The following is a 20,956-nucleotide window of genomic DNA, read 5'->3' as shown; positions in this document are numbered from 1 at the left end:
CCAGATGAGAGGTGAAATGGAAGTTCATGGTATGTGGGAAGCCTTAATCCTGATGTCCTGGCCAAATTCCAATGTGGGTTACGGCAGTGGGCCAAATTCTCCCCTGGCTGACACGCTCGACCATTCCACTGCGGCGAACTCTGCATTAACTTACACCAGTTGAACCCACCCGCTGCTTCCCTGAGCTCCTGTGAAACTCCTCACTTCCTGTCCCAATGCTGAAGAGTGCTGGCTCACTCCACCCCCCACCCCCTGCCTTTCTGTGAGGGATCAAAGGATCTCGGTCCATCCCTGACACACCTCACAGGGACGCTATGGGGCTCTCTCAGTCTTTGCAAAGGGTTTGGAGCTCCTCTGAGGACAATGCAAATGAATGACAGAACAGTGATACTAACAACCCCGGGTGGAACAAAGCGGCTGGATTGCACGGGGCCTATTAGCCCTTTGCCATCTCGGTCTTCTGTGCTTCGTCCCGACCTGCCTGACTCTCGCTGGTGGCTGGACCGGGCTTGCACCATTACACTTCAGAGAGGCGGGTTTCCCCACCCTGTGTGTAAAAGCAGGTGTTGCCTGGGGATGTGGGCAGGGGAACCCGAGCGGCTGCAACTTGTCGCTGCTGCTCTCCGAGGTTTCTGATGCTGCGGTTTCTCTTTCCCTTGGCATGGGATGCTGTGGAATAGCGGTGTTGGCTCAGCAGGGCTCCCAGGCCATTCAGTAAGGAATGGAGGAGGAGGAGGGAGTTTTGCCCCTGGGGTGTGGGGGGGGGAGTGGCCCAGTTCCAGATTCTTAAAGTCCATTCTGGGGCGGGGGGGCCTTTGTGAACATGCTTAGTGGGAGAACAGCCAGAGACCAAATCTGTGACCCCAGGGGCCTCGCTGGCAGCTTGCTGGGAACCTAACTGGCTTGTGAATTTCAGAGAGACACATTTCTAAACAGCAAAATTCAAACCCAGTTCTGAATTCTCCCCATGTTCGAGGGGGTTTGGATCTGGCTCGTCCCAACTAAAGGCACTTCACTGTGTTACCTGGGATATTTGCTTGCACTCAGGGGTGAAAGTAACTTAAAGGACTTACCTGTACGCCGGAGTCCTGAGCGGGGGCGTGGCCTCAACCGGAAGAGGCGTGGCCTCAACAGGAAGAGGCGGGGCCTTTCAAGATTTAAAGGCCCTGGGGCTCCGGCTGTGGCTGGGAGCCCCAGGGCCTTTAAATCACCCCGGAACTCCCAGCTGCAGAGGCGGCTGGGTGCCCCGGGGCGAATTAAAGGGCCCGGGGCTCTGGCTGCCGCGGAGCTCCGGGCCCTTTAAATCACCGTGGGAGCCTGGCTGCCGGAGCTCCGGCAGCGCTTTAAAGGGCCCGGGGCTCCCTGCAGCGGCTGGAGCCCTGGGCCCTTTAAATCACCGCCGCGGAAGCCGGTCCAGTCCAGCACGGCGTTCTGGCTCTTGCCGGTACGCCGTACCGTACCGGCTTACTTTCACCTCTGCCTGCACTTGCATCTTTCTGGCTGGATCAATCAAAAAACTTCCTAACTGTCAGGGGGGTTAAGCACTGGAATAAATTGCCGAGGGAGGTTGTGGAATCTCCATCATTGGGGATTTTTAAGAGCAGGTTGGACAAACACCTGTCAGTGATGGTCTAGATAATACTTAGTCCTGCCTTGAGTACAGGGGACTGGACTAGATGACCTCTCGAGGTCCCTTCCAGTCCTATGATTCTATGAAATGGCTCGTGTGCTGCATTCACCAGCAAGGAAGTTTTGCTGCTGATCAGCTTTCTCCAGACTGCAGGGGCAGGGGCTGGTCATACTGTCGGATCCTGTGAAGCTCCTTTAAGGATCGGGGCGCACTTTGGGCTTCCCCCATGTGGGAACTGAGGGCCAGATTTTCATAAGCATTTAGTGTCTGGCAGCTCCCATTGTTCTCAATGGAAGGGGGAGGGAGGGGGAATTGTTCTCAGTGGTCAGTGCTGGGTGATGGGCTCTTTTGAAAATCTGGCCTTGGCTCTGACTCCAGCTGACGTGACCAGGCCCGGAGAAGAGCAGCATTGCCATGGCTAGGAGGAGTAACACCACTGCTCACTGCTACCTGCTGAGCGGCACAACCATGTCACATGGCCTGTGCTTGTCTGAGAAGCCACTGACTTAGGGATTCATCTGGGGCCTTGCAAAGTGGTCCTGCTCTGAAAGGTGACTCTGGAAAATGGCACAATGGGATCAGGCTCCATGTTAAGATTGCTCAGTTTACGAGAATGACTGGGGGGAGGCGGGGAGGGAAGGGGGGAGGGTCGCCTTTCTGTGCAGCGTGGTTCACCTGCTGGGATCATCTGGGTGGATCTCATCTAATCAGTTCCTTGCCATTTCAAAGTCGTTGGGCACGGATGGCACTTTGATCTCTCCTGCTCTCTGCCTGGGGCATAGACTCCAGTCACCCAAGGACTGAAATAGTTTAGTGTTTAACTAAGGCCTTTGGGTTTAATATTTGGGTGAAAATTAACGGCTTGTGTTATACAGGAGGTCAGATCTAATGGCCCTTCTGGCCATCAACTCTATGGATATGGGTTATTTGTTGTTGTTGTTTTTTTACCTACCAACACTACAAATTCAACTGGGCTCTGAGATTCAAGCGGGACTCTTCCCTTCTCATGCATCCTGGCCAGAAATAAAGATCCACTAGCCTGAATCCTGCCTTCCTTTATTATTACTATTTATTAATTTAGAGAGAGTGCTCAGCCCTTTCCAAACCCAGAGAAACAGTCCCTGTGCTAAAGGACACACAAACCTAAAAGCCAAAGATAGTTGAAAGAGGCCAGGGGATACAACATACAAACAAAGGGCCTGATTCTGCTCCCTCCTATAGCAGTGTAAACCAGCAGTAGTTCCACTGAAGTGAATAGGGGTTACACAGGTGTAAAAGTGTATAAACGAGAGAAGAATCAGGCCCAACGTGATCACGAGGATGGCAGATCTTTTGTTAGCCTATTGTCTTCAAATTCGGCCCTCTCTTACCTTTTGACTTCATTGCGATTGCATGGGGTTAAGTGAGATCAGAATTTGGCCCTGCGTCTCGAATGGAGGTAACCACTTGTGTTGGCCACGCTGAGCCAGGAGAGACTCCAGCTCACTCTCCCCCAGCTGGGTTGGCTCTGCAGGGTGAATAGGGTTGAAAGTTTATCTGTGTTGAGCTGCCATGGCTCTGAATACACCCCAGGGGTGGGTTTGCTGGGTAAGAAAGGGCCACTTTCCCAAACTCCTTTCTCGGGGCAGAACCGTGCTGGTTTGCTGGCTTTCCAGCGAATGTTAGTGCTGTTATTCTGCACCAGCTCATAGGCAGCTGGGAAACCAAAAAGACTGATGGGACACAAGCGCCTGAGCAACAAAGGATCATGGGTAAATGGTGTGAAAATTCCAAAGGTTGAAAACTAGGCTGATCCACAAAACATTCATCAGGAACACCAAGACGTGTGTTCTTTGGCTTTGGTCCGGTCCGTCCAAAGTCAATAAGAAAGAACGGCCATGGGTGCTTGCATTTACCCACAATGCTTTGCCGCAGAGGACGTGTTTTGTTCCCGCTGCCAGCCCGTCCCCCTCTTGCCTCCCCCAGGAAGGAATTAAAGTGCATAATAGCTTATGATGAGCAGTCTCTCCTGTTTTCAGCAGACCCTGGTTCCCCACCCCGACCCCATGAGCTGCTCCCCGCTCCCTTGGCTCTGACATTCGCCAAGAGCAAAATGAATAACTAAGCGAATAAAACAAAATAAACAAACAATTAAAGCCACATTCCAAGAGGTATCTGCTGACTGTTAAACTCGGACAGGCTGAGCTCAGCGCTTCTCGCTGGGTCTGTGTATCCTGCACTCCCAGGGTCTGGGCTCCAGGACTGTTATAAATCACCACCAGGAAAACACGCCGTACCGGCCCCAGGCAAAACCCAACCTCAACTCGCCAGTGACCCGGTAGCTGGCGCCAGGCCTTCAGCCGACTGCTCCTATCCTCCCCGGGAACCGGCTCCCTCCACCAGCTGACCCATGGGGATGCTCTATGCCTTTAAACCTTGCTAATAAAGACAGCTCTTGGGCCTGCTGGGTTGGCCCTAGGTGGGATCTTGCCCAGCACAGGGCCTCCCTCCCTGTCCCACACAATGGCAGCCATGTTGGCGAAAAGGTGGCATCCCGGTGCAAGAACACGGGGACATCTTGATGACCCTTGCTGTGGGAGCCGGCCCAGATCTGAGAGCTGAAGCTGGTTACCTCGGACAGGAGCCTTTCTGAGGGGGCTAGTGGAAGGGGGAATAAGGAGCCAGAGGCACTTGGAGCTGGCTTTACCAGGTGCAGGGTACCAGATTTCCCCGCAGGGTGAGGCAGCAGCTGCCAGAAGCTCTCTCCCAAGGTGACACCAGCTGAAGGAGCAGAGAGCACTATGGGAACTCAGGAAAGACTCCAGGACGGAGCAGAGTATGTCCCATGGGTGGGACTGATGCCTGGGAGAGAGAAGGGGACTGAATCCCTCTCCGCCCAGCAGCCAGACAGGAGGGAGTGGCTGGAGCACACCCCAGGCCAGGTGGGCGGGAGATAAGGAGAGAAGAGCATAATCCCTGACGGATCCTTGGAAGCTCTGAGGGAACTGGTGCCGCCTCTGAAGCATGAGCAGAGCAAAGGGTTTTGCGGTACGGGGTCTTGCTGCAACATGGGGCGAGGGGAGAAACATATTAGATGCAAATGGAGGCACCTGGACAAGCCACTCGGTCTCCTGTATCTGGGAAGGTTGATTCTGTCTCTTATTAGCTGGAAACAACAACGTGGCAGATGGGATGGCCTGAGACAACCTCTCCCTCCTCCAAACAGACATGTAGCAGGTTCCCTTTAGGGTAGCACCATTGTCTTCAGCAGACTTCCCACGCCTCCCAAAGGACACCCAGCAGCACTCCCTCTGAGCTACCTTGATCCCTGGGGATTTGACCGGCCAGGCACCATTGCTGGCAGGGTCACCTCAAACCAGCCACTGATATTCCCCTCCGCAAAACAGCTGTGATAGTCCGGCTAGCGCCACCGACCCCACTGACCTCTGGGGCCTTCATATGGGGCTCAGTCAACATTTGCCTCTCAGTCCTCGGTTTCCCTTTCTTGCACTTTGGTGGTCAGGAGTCTCCTCTAATAATACTGACAACAGTCACCATTCAACGTGCTCTCTGGCATTGTGGGCTAGACAGCGTTTTCACAATGTACGCAGTACTCCCTAGCTATTCCCAAGGTAGATGGAATACCTCGGTAAAAGCTAGCCAGTAGCTGGGACACTAGGTTAGGATTTGGGGTACCTAGGTTCTATTCCCACTTCCGCTGGCATGACTATAGGCAAATCATTTCCCTTCTGCATGCCTGGCTTTCCCCATCTGTGCAACAGAGCTAATGATACTGACTTGTCTTTGCAAAGAGCTTTCAGGTTTGTGCATGGGCAGGGTGCATATGAGCGAAGTATTATTATTATTAGTTATCATCACGGCCAAAAGCAAAACCAGGACGTTTTTAAAGAGAGACAACTCCCCAGTGCTTTGCAGACATTAACTTATGATGTCTCGTGTCCTCCTCAGAGGAAGATGAGTTTTATCGTCTGATTTTTCAGACGGGGAAACCGAGGCAAGGAGCAGGGAAGCGCCTTACTCAAGGTCACAGAGGAAATCAGGGTCAGAGAGGTGGACTGGAATGCAGGAGTCCAAGTGCAACCAGCCAATAGAGCGCTGCATCAAGCCCCGTAGTCAGACACTAGGCCACGCCTATCTCTCAGCTAGGACTGAGCAAGAGGTCCAGGCAAGTATTTCAACTGCATTTTCCACCGTGGAATCCCTCGGGGTCATTGTCTGACTTATTGCTTTGCCATTTTATTACATTTTTATTGATCCATCCCCTGCAGCCTCAGCACATCTGTTCCTGATGCAGGGTCCCCCCGGGGAGGTAAGCTTATTTACACAGCTGCAAAGGAGTTCCCCAGTCAAGTTCATTAAGTACATGAAGGAGACGCACTGTTCTTTTTCATTATTAAAAGATTTCTGCCACACAGATCTCCCCCTCCCGCCTCCCTGTTAGCCATTCACTTCTACAAGACCCGTTAGAACTGCCCGAAGAGAAGAGGGGGCACTGATAGCAACCAGCTAGCTCAGAGGGTAGACTCCGCTCTCTTCCCCAATTGGCTGGGCACAGACTAAAATGCCAGGTGCTGAAACGTGAAATCTGGGGGTGAGAGTGAGGCTAGGTGCATTATGGGTAGAGGTGGGAAAAAATTTTCAGCGAATAGTTTATTTGCTGAAAATTACAACTTCAGGTCAACTGAACCTGTTCACGAATTTCAGTCGAATAGTTTAGGCCAGAAAAAAAAACAAGGGGCGGGCGGGTGAAATTCTGACGAAGTCAAAATGTTTCAATGTTTTTCAAAAGAAAATGGTTCAACTTTTCATTTTGAAACAACATCTCATTTAGAAATGAAGCTAAATTTATCTTAAAATCTCCCCGGAGGGTAAAACACACCCATAAATGGAATATTTTGTTTTTTCATTCGACGCAAAGCAAATTTTTTTCTGGTTTTACATTCTGACAAAAAACGCTGAAAAACTGTCATTTCATCTGACTCAAAAATACCCCCCCTCCCCCCCGAATTTTTTGGTTCAGCCACCAAACAAACAAAAAACAATTATTCATCTAGCCCTAATTATGGGAGGATTTCACTTTTCTTCTACGGCTACGCCATCAAGTGTTGGCCAATGCCAGAGGCTGGGTAGTGAACTAAATTGAGCAGTGGTTTCAGTCACTAAGCAACTCCTGTTTTTGTCTCTGGTCTTCTTGTTTATACCACTCAGAGATTAAGGAACAATCAGATCCAAAGAAATAAACTAAACAGCTCCTCTCCTGTTGGATTTTTGTCTGCATAGCTAGGAATTTAAAAAGCAGCTGCATAGAGTAACACGAACAAGAGCAGGAGAACTGCTGGGTGGTGTCATCCAGTCAGCTGTCGGAGGAGAACAAGACTTCAATCAGCGAAGTGTGTTTCTATTTGTCATGCAAGAGTCACTCTAAACGGGGATGCAGACAGCTCCTAAAAAGGGACTGGGGTGCCACAGGAATGGGCGACCCATGGAAAGACAGATTTGACGAAATTTGCCAATCTGTGAATTTGACGAATCTGCACATTTGATTCATAGATTCATAGATTCTAGGACTGGAAGGGACCTCGAGAGGTCATCGAGTCCAGTCCCCTGCCCGCATGGCAGGACCAAATACTGTCTAGACCATCCCTGATAGACATTTATCTAACCTACTCTTAAATATCTCCAGAGATGGAGATTCCACAACCTCCCTAGGCAATTTATTCCAGTGTTTAACCACCCTGACAGTTAGGAACTTTTTCCTAATGTCCAACCTAGACCTCCCTTGCTGCAGTTTAAGCCCATTGCTTCTTGTTCTATCATTAGAGGCTAAGGTGAACAAGTTTTCTCCCTCCTCCTTATGACACCCTTTTAAATACCTGAAAACTGCTATCATGTCCCCTCTCAGTCTTCTCTTTTCCAAACTAAACAAACCCAATTCTTTCAGCCTTCCTTCATAGGTCATGTTCTCAAGACCTTTAATCATTCTTGTTGCTCTTCTCTGGACCCTTTCCAATTTCTCCACATCTTTTTTGAAATGCGGTGCCCAGAACTGGACACAATACTCCAGCTGAGGCCTAACCAGAGCAGAGTAGAGCGGAAGAATGACTTCTCGTGTCTTGCTCACAGCACACCTGATGAATTTGCAAATCCCTGAAGAAGGTGTGAGTAACCTCCTATTAATAAGACTCTGCTCCAACGCGGGCTGCCAGAGCTCCTGAGGCCCAGAGATGCGCTGGTGAAGCAGCGAGAGGACCAGTGCCAAACAAGTCCTGTGCCACTCACCTCCTCGGTACGTCTTCCAGGTGTAGTATTTCCCTCGGAAGGGGATGTTGTCGAACTCGGCGCACTGCAGCTCTCGGAAGTCGTGGGAACCCGGAGGGCAGTCCTGCGGGGCACAGATTCAAGTGAGATTAGTGGCTTCCCTAGAGCCTAGCAGAGAGCCAGGGTGACCGTGCATAAGCCCTACAAGGAGGAACTGCTGTATCAGAGCAGAGCCATGGTCCTTTCACATGGGCAGCTTGCTTCCAACAATGGCCAACGCTCGGCACGTCAAGGGGAAAGCCAATAACCCCTGCCAGTGATGTCCCTGGCCAACTGTAGCATGGGAGGGGCATCTTCTTTCTAAACCCAGGCGCAGCATGAAGGCCAATGGCACCTGCCATTGGATCCCAACCAGTGTGTCCGCAGATGGGACTCCTGCTTGCAAGCATCCCATTCATTTGTGAATCACGTCAGGGGCCTGATACGTAGCCAACTGAAGGCAATGGGAAGGCTCTCAACGACTAATGCAGGGGTTCTCAAACTGGGGGTCACGGCCCCTTGGCATTGCAAGGTTATTAGGTTATTAGGTATTATGAAGGCAGCGCTGTCGCCAGCAGCAGCGCAGAAGTAAGGGTGGCAATGGAGCGCTAAGTCTGCTGGGAAAAGTGATATTGGCAAAGTTTCTTCATGCCCCCAGTATTAAACAATAACCATTACAAAAAAAACCTTTAATGCTTATAACAACAATTCAGTAAAAATATGTTTTAGGCTTAATTTAAAAGTGGAGAGAAAAGGTACATTCATTAAAAAAATAGGGTAATAAATTTAGCATTTAAATAATGTTAAATATAAAAATGTGTATAAGGGGGGGTCACACTCAGAGGCTTGCTTTGTGAAAGAGGTCACCAATATAAAAGGTTAGAGAACCACTGGACTAATGCCATTAACGTCACTAGCAGCCTGCAAACGAATATAAAAGTCACAAAGGTTGGAGATACAGGCTGGGAGCGGAGAGCTGGCAGCAACGAAATCCCAGAATCATAGATGTTAGAGAGGGCAAAGGCTGTAGCCAGTGGCTCTCAACCTTTCCAGACAGGAGCCTGATTTGTCTTGGGTATCCCCAAGTTTTACCTCACTTTAAAATGACTTGCTCACACAATCAGATATAAAAATACACAAGTGTCACAGCACACTATTGCTGAAAAATTGCTGACTTTCTCATCTCTACCCTATAATTATAAAATAAATCAATTGGAATATAAATATTGTACTTACATTTCAGTGTATAGTATATTGAGCAGTATAAACAAGTCATTGTCTGTATGAAATTTTAGTTTGTACTGGCTTCGCTAGTGCTTTTTATGTAGCCTGTTGTAAAACTAAGCAAATACCTAGATGAGTTGATGTACTGCCTGGAAGACCTCTGCCTACCCCCAGGAGTACCCATACCCCTGGTTGACAACCACTGTTCTAGGCCATTCAGTCACTGTCCTTGGGACAGATGCAGGATTGTCCTCTACCAGACGCCTTCTAGTCTAGCTTTAGGTTAACTTTCCATTTGCCTCTTATAAGGCTTTCACCCCTTCCCTTGGGACACTGCGTCACTGTTTAATAGAAGATTTTGGGCAGGGACTTTTTGTTATGTTTGTCTTCAATCCCTAGACCAGTGGGGCCGTGATCCCTGACCAGGGCTTGGAGCTGCTATTGCAACAAAGTCATCAGCATGATCTCAGAGTCAGAGAGTTCTCCTCAAATTCTCCTTCGTTAATTTCACCCCCGGTTCCTCGTTCTTGACTCCATGGACCACACCAAATAGCTCTTTTCCTGTCCTGCAGGTATGCGTAAGCTGTTGCCGTGACATCTCATCACTTAGCCACGTCACTCTTTCAAGCTTCAGTCACAACTGAATCCCTCTGATCGTTTCGTGGCTCTTTTCCGCACTGCCCCCAGCTTGTCAGTGTATTTCTGGTTCTGTGGATGCCAGTACGGTACCCAGGACCCCCCGAGCCATGCAGAGAGGCACGACCCTCTCCCTGCTTTCTGATGTAACCCTTCCCCCGATTGATTTGGCCTGGGTTGTTGCCGTCTCCCACTGCAGATCCATGTCAACCTCACTGTCCACCATCCCCCTTAGAGCCCTTTTGCTACTTACATCGGTGTTACACGACCGATAGCGTTTCCGCTCGCCCAGGCAGTACTTCCCTCCGATGGTCGGCCTTCCAACAGAGAACAAGAGGGGAGAGAGAGGGCTAAGTGAGATGGATCACGCTGCCTGGGCACATGCCCGCTACATTCCCCGCCAGTGCAAACAGCAGTGGCAGGGCGGGGCAGTAATCCAGGGTACTCCCCCAGGGGAAGGGTTGCATTCGGCGGCGCGAGCAGTTCACCTACCGCGGGCTGTCGCAGTGGCGGATGGATGACGATACGCCTCCCCCGCACGTCCTGCTGCACTCCCCCCAGGAGGACCAGGCTCCCCAGGCGCCGTCCACTCCCTCTGGCCGCGTACCGAAGGGCACGCACTCCCTCTTGTAGCACCACTGGGGAAACACAGAGCGTCAGCGCCCAAGAGCACACGGGCTCCTCACGGGCAGCTCCCCGCCCCGCGTCAGGCCGGCGCAGCCCAGGGGACGGCCAGGATGGAGCAAGGCGAGACCCGTTTTGGGACACTAAGCACAGGGCCCGGGCCGGCTTGTGGAGGTGCAGGGATGGGTTGGCCAGGGAGGCCTCCGAGGTGCATTTTAGGGGGTGGCAGGGTGGGCTCTGGAATTTTGTCAGCTCTTTGGAAAGGGAAGCGAGGCCCAATTTCCGCTATTTCCGGGTCGGGGGGGAGGGCAAAAGTGCAGGTATTGGGGCCCGGATTGACCCTCCTGCCACGATCCACTGCTGTTTGTGAGCCTTTGGATTGGCAGCCCCAGGCCGCATCCAGCCTCTGAGGCAGACAGAGGCCATGTATCCATTCCCCGTGCCCAGGGCTAGCTGGCCGGTTCATCCCAGCACTCGCATATTGTGACCAGCAGCAGTGGAGGAAGGAAAGAAGCCTGCCCAGCCATACGGGGCAAAGACGATGTCAGCTCCAACACCCCAAAGTCATGCCCTCCCTCCCCGGCTCTTCCACGATCTGCCTCTAGAGGGTGCCAAGGAGCAGCATGGATCGCATGGCCTGGACCCTGGGGCCAAGCGCGAGCAGCAGCAGCTCTTGGTACCAGACACCCCACAGGAACCGATACCCAGAGAGCAACGACGACAGTCCATTGGAAAAAAGCCACAGAGAGTCGAAGCTGGATTACCCAGAAATCTCCGGGTTGCCATAACCCAGAGGGCTGGTAAATCAAGAGCGTAGGCAGGAGAAGTCTTTATGCACCGCTTAGAACACAACTGCGGCTCTTTCCCCTTCAGGCTAATCTCTGATAGCCAAAACAGCGTTGCTGCTTCCTACAGCTTGATCCTTATTCCCCCACCAGCCCAAAGGGGAAAAGCCAAGGCAGACCCGAAGGAGCAGATCTAGCAAGGTGTTCAAGGTTGGGGGCTGGCCCAGCAAGCAAACCAAAGAGGGAGATATCCAAACTCCGGATTACCAGGAACTTTAGCTAACAGGGGTTCTGAAAAAGCAACATTCAGTTGAAGCTTATATCAACCAAAGACCCTCAAAACACTTCATAACCATTAATACATTAAGCCTCACATTCCATCTTGTGAGGTTGGTCAGTGCCATCATCCCCATAACACAGATAGAGAAACTGAGGCATACAGAGGTGAAGTGACTTGCCCAGGGATATACAGTGAGTCAATGTCAGAGCTGGGAATAGAACCCAGGAGTTCTCGGTGTTCTAACTCCTAGACACGTTGCCTCTCTTTAGAAAGCTGCCAATCACTAATGACTGGTAGAAAAGGGTAAAAAAAAGAAGAAATTAATAGAAAAACAATCATGGGTAGAAAATTTTCTCATGGTGCGTGGAGAGCCCTGACCAGCAGGGATGCCCAACTTCTAGATCAGAGGTTCTCAAACTGGGGGTCGGGACCCCTCAGGGGGTCACGAGGTTATTACATGGGGGGTCGCAAGCTGTCAGCCTCCACCCCAAACCCAGCTTTGCCTCCAGCATTTATAATGGTGTTAAATGTATTAAAAAGTGTGTTTAATTTATAAGGGGGGTCGCACTCAGAGGCTTGCTATGTGAAAGGGGTCACCAGTACAAAAGTTTGAGAACTACTGTTCTAGATGCTGTTTAATACATTTCAATCTGATTTACAGCTGAGCTGAGTGGACCGTTCGCAAGGAACAACACGCTTGTCAATTTCTGCCTCTTTTTCTGCCTGAAACTCTCAAACCTATTAATGATTTGAAATGATTCTTGAATTTCTTTGCAACAAATTCCCCCCATTGGAAAAACTCACGTCCATTTCATTGTGAATGTTCAGGGCCTGATTCTCCATCATGTACATCGTGCAAAGGGCACGTTAGTCATTAACAGCCAGCTTTAGTCACCCACGTCACTCTGGCTGCACGAGGTCCGGGGCAATGGAGAACCAGGCCTTCAGTAGTCAAGCTCTGAAATTCACGCTGGGTTGGCTAGTCACGTGGTGTTGAGCCTCTTCCCCGATTGGGTGGCATGCAGCTAACCAACCCAGCGTGACTGACAACCGTCAATTTCACAGACTGACGTTAGTGCTCAGCGAATAGCCTTAAACGTCTCCTCCCTTGAGTATCGGCAGTGGAAATTCTGAGCGAACACGAAGGGGGCGTGGACGCTGCCAAATCACAACTCACTTTCCAAAAAAATAGTCATGTCAACAAACACAGCCAAAACGGTCCACGCTCCAGCGGACCGGAAAAAGTGAAGGGTTAATAACACCGAGCTTTATCTAGCCCTTTTCATCCGTAGATTTCAAAGTGTCTCACAAGCCATTATCCTTGCTTTACAGAAGGGGAAACTGAGGCATAGATAAGTGACTTGCCTGAGGCCACCCAGCAGGCCAGAGGTGGGAACAGAACCCATGTCTCCTGAGTCTATCCATTACACCACAGGGCCTACCTGCTGGATTTTGGGCCTCACTGAGGGGGGGAGGTTATAGAGTCTCTCACTTAAGCCTAAAATGAATTGAAATTCAATGATGCTCCTTGGTAGATTCCAGCCTTAATCTCCAGGTCTACCCCCCTCCACACTGGGACACAAGAGGCAGGGGTGGGCACACAGTGCTTTCAAAACACTCACCAATGCAGCAGTAATCATGCTAATCATCAGAAAATTGCTTCGACCACACATTGTCAACTCACGCTGGTGCCCTGGGCTTCCTTACCCCCTTTTCAATGGTATTGGTTTGGCATATGGTCCCCTCAGCAGCCGGGATGCTGTTGGTAATGCAGCGGTTGCTTTTGCTCAGACACCATAACTCACTGCAGACTTCCTGGAAAGAGACGTCATCGGTGACGGGGGGGTGGTGGGGGGGAAGAAAAAAGAAACAAACAGAGCCAAGGTTAGGAATCACTTGTGCTAGCAGCAGCTAGGGTTGCAGTAGCAGTACTTTGGTGTCTTTGAGAAGCTCCAGCTGGTCTGGGACATTCTAGGAATGAAAACATTTTCAGTGGGGAAAATACAAAAATGGGATCATATCTGGAGAGGCGCTTAGCCCTCGCAATGCACACTGAGTGCAGCCCCTCTTGGGATCTGGCCCGAGGATATTTCTGGTTCTTTGGACACCATTCATTGTCCATTCGGAGACATGGGAGCAGAGTTTTCAAAGATGGACACCTGTGTTGGAAGCACCAAAGTGGCACTAAGGCAACAAACTGTGACCCCAGCACATCCGAACTCCATTTTTAACAGAAGATCCCTCACAGAAAAAGTGTCTCCTAGGATTACCCGGTACGTCCAATTCTAACCCAGTGTGTTCAACCCTTCCCCTTCTCCCAGTCCTTCCCTTCTCGGGTGATGCTCGCGGGAATGTCTCCTTCTCTGGGTCTCAGTTATGAACACGAGGGAACAGATCCTGGCCCCTCCTGTCAGCCTCTTGGTGCCAGGTGGATGGAGATCTGCGTTTACAGGGCAACTGGGAATCCCCAAGAGATGTCAAGCTGGTTTCGATGGTTTATGCCATTTTTCTCCTGGCTCCCCCAAACACCACAGGAAGTGCACTAGAGGGGGAGGGGTGTGCCGGCACTACAACTGTCCTCAGATGGTGTAACGGTCCTTAGGGGACCGTTCCAGCTGGAAGACTTTAGATCTGCCTTTAGGAGGCTCTCAGTTATGCCAGGTGCTGAACTGGCGCCAGGACTGGAGGAGAGGGAGGCTGGCTTAGAGAGTCTCCTTCTCTCTCATCAGGTCCTGCCCTGAGTGCATCTCGGCCCTCAAATTCCATTCCTCCTTCGAAGCAGCTCTCGATCCAAGTTCCAGGTTCTCAAGCCCAGTCCCACCAGGACCCCTCATGGGCAGCGGGCGAGCAAAGCTCCCCTCGGCTGGGCCTTTTCTCCCCTCAGTCCATTTAAAACCCACCCAAAAGTCAGTTCCGTCACAGAGACTCTGCAAATCCGTCACAGCTGCTCAATTGGAAAACGCAGAAGTCTCGGAACCTGCTCTGGCTCCCAATCTTCTACATCCAGACTTCAGCACCTGCAAACTGCAACGGAGCACCTAAGGAGAGTGGCTGAGTTGGTTGCCGGATCTCTGTGGTGGCCCTATTGGTATTAGAAGCAGCCTATTTGAACTTTTCAGCATTACACAGAAAATGACTCCCTGGGGAGAGGGGGGAGTTCATCTAGGCGTGTGGGTATTAAAAAGAAAATGATAGTTTGTTTTTTTATTATGGTAGAAACGGCCTGAGATGTGAGAACAGGAGCTAAAGGGGACATGGTCCTCCATTAACCCAGCCTCGGCAGGGCAGGGATATCCGATATGCTAATAGTGAATAAAGGCTTTACAGCATGGATTGCAAGACCTCTTAAAACACTGCCACCTACCAGCTGAGTCCTTTGCTCTAGCCACTACGTGGCATGACTAGAGCAGCAGACCCGCTTAGCACTGTCCCAGAATACAGGGAGGGGAGAGGGGAAGCAGCACTTGCTGTGGCAGCAGCATAGACTTGCGTTGGTGAGTCTGGCAGTCGCCAAGATGACCAGGTGCTGGAAGGAGGTTGGCAGCAGAGAAGTGAAGGCCACTGGCTGATACAGAGGGAGGATCAAATGGGATTCAGGATCTAGGGAAGGTGGCTGCTGGGCCTCCCCCAGAGATGCAGGGACAATGGGATTCGGAATCTAGTGCCATATGCACCGGAGTCAGGGCTTCTTCGGAGACCCGGGGCTTGCGGTATTGAAGACCCGGCGGCACACACATCACACTCATAGGCAGGCCTGGCTGCGATCCGAGCAGGAGAGCTGAGGCCTTAGCTATATTCAGCCAAAGAAAGCTATAGCTCATCGGCACTACAGGCCCAGGGCTTAGGGTTGATGAAACCTCCAGGAATGCGTCCGACCAAAGTTGGCAACACTACCGGTGCTGCTGATAGAGAACGAGGCAAAACCCTCCCAACCTCTGGCCTCCCCCTCATTCCCAAAGCGGCAAGAGCTGACAGTACCGCGCTCGTGCAGGCCGCCAGCCTGCAGTCAGGTGACAGGCCATTCATCACGCCTTCCTCTCTCATCTGAGCGCGTCAGTAGGAAATCCCCTTTGGCCCCTGTGAAGGCAGCGCTCAGAGCAGGAGCCGACACCCCAGGACGATAAATGAACTCGTTCAGCAAGTGGGAATCCCCCCTGATGGGTGGCGAAGGGGGCAGGACGTGAACCCGACCCTGGTGCTGCTCCCATTGTTACTGGAGTTACCATACGAGGGGACTAAGGACAAAGAAATACCGTAGTATCTTGCAGTAATGACCCAACACCCTACAGAGGCTGGGCGCCTAACTCCCTTAGGCAAACCCCAGCCACTAACCTCACTACTGCCCCTGATTAGAGGAAGGAGAAGTCATCTCTGCTTATTGATATGTGTCTACCACTCTTCATGCCTGTTCACCCTGCAGAGCCAATAAAGGGATGGGAGAGGGAGTCTGCTCCTTCTTGTGCATCAACAGAATTGCTTGATGAGCTTCTACCAGATACATCTGGGCAGCCCACTGAAGGGCAGAGGCTCCACAGGCATCGCTGGGTTTGTCTACACTGCACACTAAGCCCAGGCTGACTCCAGTTTGATCCCAAGGCCCCCTTCGGTCCCCACACCAATCAGTCTAACTTGGGTCACCCAGCACTTAGGACCTGGGTCCTAGGACCCTGCTAGGGAAGTGGATCAGAGCCTAAGTCCCACTGTGACTTGGGTCCAAGTCCTGTCATTTTGCAATGTGGACGCGGGTTGAGCCACAGACCTGAGTTAGGTGGTCTGTGTGATGCAGGACGGACAGGTTAGCACAGCTGGGAGACCCAGCTCCAGCAATTGTAAACCCAGGTTTACAATGCAGTGTGGACACAAAAGCACAGGTCCCATAGACCCGGGTTTAGTGGGCAGTGTAGACAGACCAACAGAGGGCAGAACTGGAAGACAATCTTTCTGTAAAAACAAACAAACAAGGAGTCCTTGTGGCACCTTAGAGACTAACAAATTTATTGGGGCACAAGCTTTCGTGGGCTAGAACCCACTTCATCAGAGGTATGAAGTAAAAAATACAGGAGCAGGTATAAATACATGAAAGGATGCGGGTTGCTTTACCAAGTGTTAGGTCAGTCTAACGAGATAAATCAATTAACAGCAGGATACCAAGGGGAGGAAAAATAACTTTTGAAGTGGTAAGAGAGTGGCCCATTACAGACAGTTGACAGGAAGGTGATGAAGTGGGTTCTAGCCCACGAAAGTTTATGCCCAGATAAATGTGTTAGTCTCTAAGGTGCCACAAGGACTCCTGGTTTTTTTGGTTTTGTTTTTTACCATTTCTATAGTCACTGTTCTGGGTAGTACTCTACCTGAATTCATTAAGGTGAAGAAGAATGTGCAGGTCCTCGGGCATCACATGGTTATGGGCAGCTGTAGTCTTTGGGTCAATTACTCTAGAATACTGCAGGTGTTTGCTTTTTTTTATTTCCACATAGGAAGCATCTACATAAGCTAAAAGGGAGCTGGGGAATGGGCGTGTGAACTTGGAAAGGTTCCATTCCACATTTGCAAATACAATAACAATCAGCCCTTGTTCCTGGATTCATTTTAAGGCCAGAAGGGACCATTAGATTATCTAGTTTGCTCTCCTGTATAACACAGATCATAACATTTCAACCAACCTCAACTTCACTGAGCCCAGTCACTTGTGTTTGACTAAAGCAGAATCTACAGAAAAGCCTCCTGTCTTGCCTTGAAGACCTCAGGATATGGAGAATCGACCTCCTCCCTTGGTAGTTTCTTCTTGACTGTTAGAAATGTGGGCCTTATTTCTAGTTTGAATCTGGCTTTGGCTTCCAGCCATCAGTTTTTTGTTCGGCCTTTCTCTGGTAGATTACAGACCCCAGTGAGATCTCCCGATGAGTCCGAGCTGATTGATAATCATCTGGTTTAATCCTGCCAGTCCCACAGAGCCGACACGGCTGCAGGAGGGTGAGCAGGATTCTCCTCTGTCTTGAGCGTCAGGTCAAATGACCAGTTAAGTTCCGATTTCAGAATCGTGTCGGTTGCTGATGATGCTAGAAGCAGAGAGAAACCAGCGTGGCCATCAGATCCCCACAATGAGCTGGTGGTGGCTGCCAATGAAAAAGAAACTCACTTTGCCTTGTAAGCAGAGTGAACTGCGGTGGGAGCTGCTGATGGATGCAGAGATGCCATCATTAGAGAATCGCTCTCTGGGTCATAACTGCAGTAAGTGAAATGCATCCGAGGGGCTCTTTGTGCCTCTCTAGAGCAGGTGATGGGCCAGACTCTGATCTCAGTTACATGAATGTAAATCCAGAGTCACTCCATTGGCTTCTGTGGATTTCCTCTGGATTTACACTGGTGTAACTGAAATCAAGATCTGGTCTTACTCTCTTTTCTTCCCGGCTGTTTTTCTTTTCTAACCCTAGTTTGGCTCCCCCCACGGACCCAACAGTGGTGAGCAGAGCTGGTAATTTTACTGTAGTTTAGTTTACTCCTCGTTTCTCCTTGGCCTCCCCAACTCCAACAGATCCATCGTGCGGCGCCCTCGGAGACCTGCAAACCGCTCCTCCATGAATCGGCGTGGAGGCCCAGTCCACATCCCCAGGCTGAAAGGCAGCACCAGGCCCATCTTTCCTCCTTCCTCTTGGGATGGTCTGAGTCTTTTACGTTTCATGCTGGAAGTGAGTCAGTTTTGAATCCCTCCACCTTCTTCCCCATCTAGGGTGAGGCCTGCTTCCCCCCACTAGCTCACGGGTGATGCAGCTTGCACTTGGCCAGATACATCCCTTCCAGCCTGACAGCAAAGCTACTGAAGCACCTTCCTGCTGGGTTCAGTCTCCAACTCAGGTGGATCCTCTGTGCACTCTTTGGGAAGCAGGGCCTTTCACATACCGCTATTAACTCTTTGGTGCACAGGCCTGCAGCTGAAGTTCCAATCGGACAGGCTGTTCAGACCCAGCGCAGGTGGGGAACGGATCAGTTATGTCAGGCAGCACTTCAGGGACAGGCCTGGTGGCTGATACGGTTCACCTCCAGAGGAGTCTGGCCTTCCACAGCAGACATTCCCTGGCTTCAGCAGCTTCCCCCTGAGTTGATTGGCTGAGTGTGAAAGAGGCGGAGGGGCATTCCAGGGAAAGGCAACGGCTGGTTTAATGTCCCAAAGCTCTTTCACCGTTGGGACTGTCTCATCTGAGAGAGACTGATCCTCTGTGAAGTGTCTCTGTCCGTCTCCTCAGGAAAGAATTCCCACGGGAGGGGTTTCTCCTCCTAATTTGCGCGTGTGTGTGAGGGATTTCTCCAGCCAGCTCCCAATAACAACGACGAAAATTACCAGTGTGAACAAACCCTGGCCATCACCCGCCAACTGCTCCAGCGAGGACTATGGTGCTCCCTAAGCAGCGGATGAATCGGGCGCGTGGTTTGCTTCCGCCAGAGCTGAGCGGATGGAAACCAACCTCAGCTGAGCTCGCCCTTTGCAGATCTGACCTGGCCCCTTCCGCCCTTTCACAGCAAAGCTAACGGGGAAAGTGCTTTTGTTTCACGCAAGCCAGCAAAGCCTCGTGGGAGGTGGAAGAACGGCCCCGATGGCCCAAGCCCTTCGCGGCCCAGCCCTCCGCCCCCTCAGAACCGATAGTAAAGCAGGAAGGCTCTCTACCCCGTATTTACACTGGCGAGATTTAACTCCGTACTGGAAACGGCACTGCTCGTCCGCGTCATAGGCCTGTCCGGGAGCCACCGTTGGGTAGACGAAGTCTTGCTTGGGAGGAGCGTTGTTCAAACACAGTCCCATGCCTGAGCTGGAGAAGAAATAGAGAATCACAGATGGGAAACCTGTGCAGACAAATGGGGTTATAACCAGCCAGCTGAGAACGAGTGATGGGCTTGGAGGTGAGCCTGGGTTACCTCTCCAAACAGCTGGAGTCTGCACAACTGGGATGGAAACCTCAGTGGGACAGGCTTTGTCGAGGTCTCTCAGCACCTCCACCTCCAGACAGAGCCGGGAAGTGCAGAGGCTGCTGGGAAAATGACATGAAACAGGAGGACAAATGAACCAAACTCTTCTGAACCTCATAAAAGGCGCCGTCTGAGTTTTCAGCAAGGACCCAAATACTACAGCGATGGCGGCAGTGGAGATACCAGAGACACAGGGACTTAGAACTTCAGACTGGTTCTCCTGCTACTCAGATTGGAGTTGGGGTCAACCTGCAAAGTCTGGATCTGAGTTTCAAGCTTTCCTTGAACTCTAGAGCCGTACGGTGCTGGGGTTTCAGGTCTACCCATTGTGAAGTCTGGGGCCCCCAGGCAGCAGGAAGAGGATAAGAGAAGGGAAGGGAGTGGGAAGGTTAGTCCTGTGACCAAAACACAAGGCCGGGGCTCAGGAGAACTGGATTCTGTCCCCAGCGACTTGCTGGCCGACCTTGGGAAAGTCATCTAGGGCAAGATTTTCAAACAGGTTGTCCTAAATTTAGGCAGCTGAATTTGGGCCTCTGAGTGTCTGAAGATGCTGACGCACCCAGCCTCTATCGGCTGTGGCAGGATTTGAGTGCGTTCAGCTCCTCTGACAGGCCGCTTTCATTTAGGCACCGAAATATGGACTAAGTTTAGGCACTCAAGTTTGCAAGTGTCGGCTTTAATCTCTCTGGAGGGATTTTCAAAGGTATCCAGGGGAGTGAGGCAGCCAACTCCCTGTGACTTTCAGTGGGTGCCTAACTCCCATAGGCCCCTTTGAAAAGTCAGCCCTCTATCTGTAGGCTGGAGATAATTATACTGACCTACCTTACAGGGGCAATTTTGGGACTTACTTAATGTTGATAAAGTGCTCGGAGATCCGCCCTCTGTAAGGGCAAAGGACTATGGCTCTGATTCAGCAAAGCACTTATGCATGTCCTTAATTTTCGGTATATAAGTGTGGTTCTGTGGACTGCTGGGTTTGAAGCACTAGCCTATAGGCTTCGTGTCTTGTTGCCCACCCCTCTAAGCTACCCACTCGGACAGCTGGCCTTTTGGGTATCAGATCCGATGGAGAATGCATGGCTGGAAGGAGCAGGTCTGAGCGCAGAGCTTCTGCGCTTCTAGAGCCCAGCATCACGTGCCTGGAGTTAGCTGGAGCTCTTCACGCAGGAGCCACATGGCACAAAAATGCTACAATGAACAATGGCTGGAACACTCCTGCTTTTCCCAGCTTGCCATGTGTGTGCCAGGCCGTCGTGGGGATGCCCAAGTTTTGCAAGAACTTTGCCTTTCCCTCCCGCACCACAGTCCCTCCTTGCTGCCATGTTCTTTTCTGAAATCAAGTCTCCAGTCATCACTCTCATGGCCGCTGTGGCACAAGAGGACCATGCAGGTACGTGCATCTGAGTGGGGGTGGACGGAAGGGATGGCAAAGGGGACCAAAGTCAACTCTCCATCCCCGGCCAACCAGTTGAGACCCTTCGGGGCTCTGTGCCAACAACGGAAACCTCTTTGGTGAGA

General features: G+C 51.2%; 1 protein-coding gene across 1 annotated transcript in view; it reads right to left on the bottom strand.

Moving 5' to 3' along the window:
- Nucleotides 1-20,956, bottom strand: part of ADAMTS10 (ADAM metallopeptidase with thrombospondin type 1 motif 10) — an 84,730-nt gene that overhangs the window by 20,649 nt on the left and 43,125 nt on the right. The window contains exons 10-14 of the mRNA XM_065422129.1: nucleotides 19,140-19,281; nucleotides 13,184-13,291; nucleotides 10,280-10,425; nucleotides 10,041-10,104; nucleotides 7,910-8,012 (exon numbers count right to left, since the gene is read on the bottom strand). Of these exons, the coding sequence (XP_065278201.1) occupies nucleotides 7,910-8,012; nucleotides 10,041-10,104; nucleotides 10,280-10,425; nucleotides 13,184-13,291; nucleotides 19,140-19,281 (563 nt within the window). The remainder of the gene's footprint in view (nucleotides 1-7,909; nucleotides 8,013-10,040; nucleotides 10,105-10,279; nucleotides 10,426-13,183; nucleotides 13,292-19,139; nucleotides 19,282-20,956) is intronic.

The sequence above is a fragment of the Emys orbicularis genome, chromosome 24 (assembly GCF_028017835.1).
Source record: "Emys orbicularis isolate rEmyOrb1 chromosome 24, rEmyOrb1.hap1, whole genome shotgun sequence".
Classification (NCBI taxonomy): Eukaryota; Metazoa; Chordata; order Testudines; family Emydidae; genus Emys; species Emys orbicularis.
Note: the sequence above shows the minus strand (reverse complement) of the source record. Positions and strands in the feature narration are given on the sequence as shown.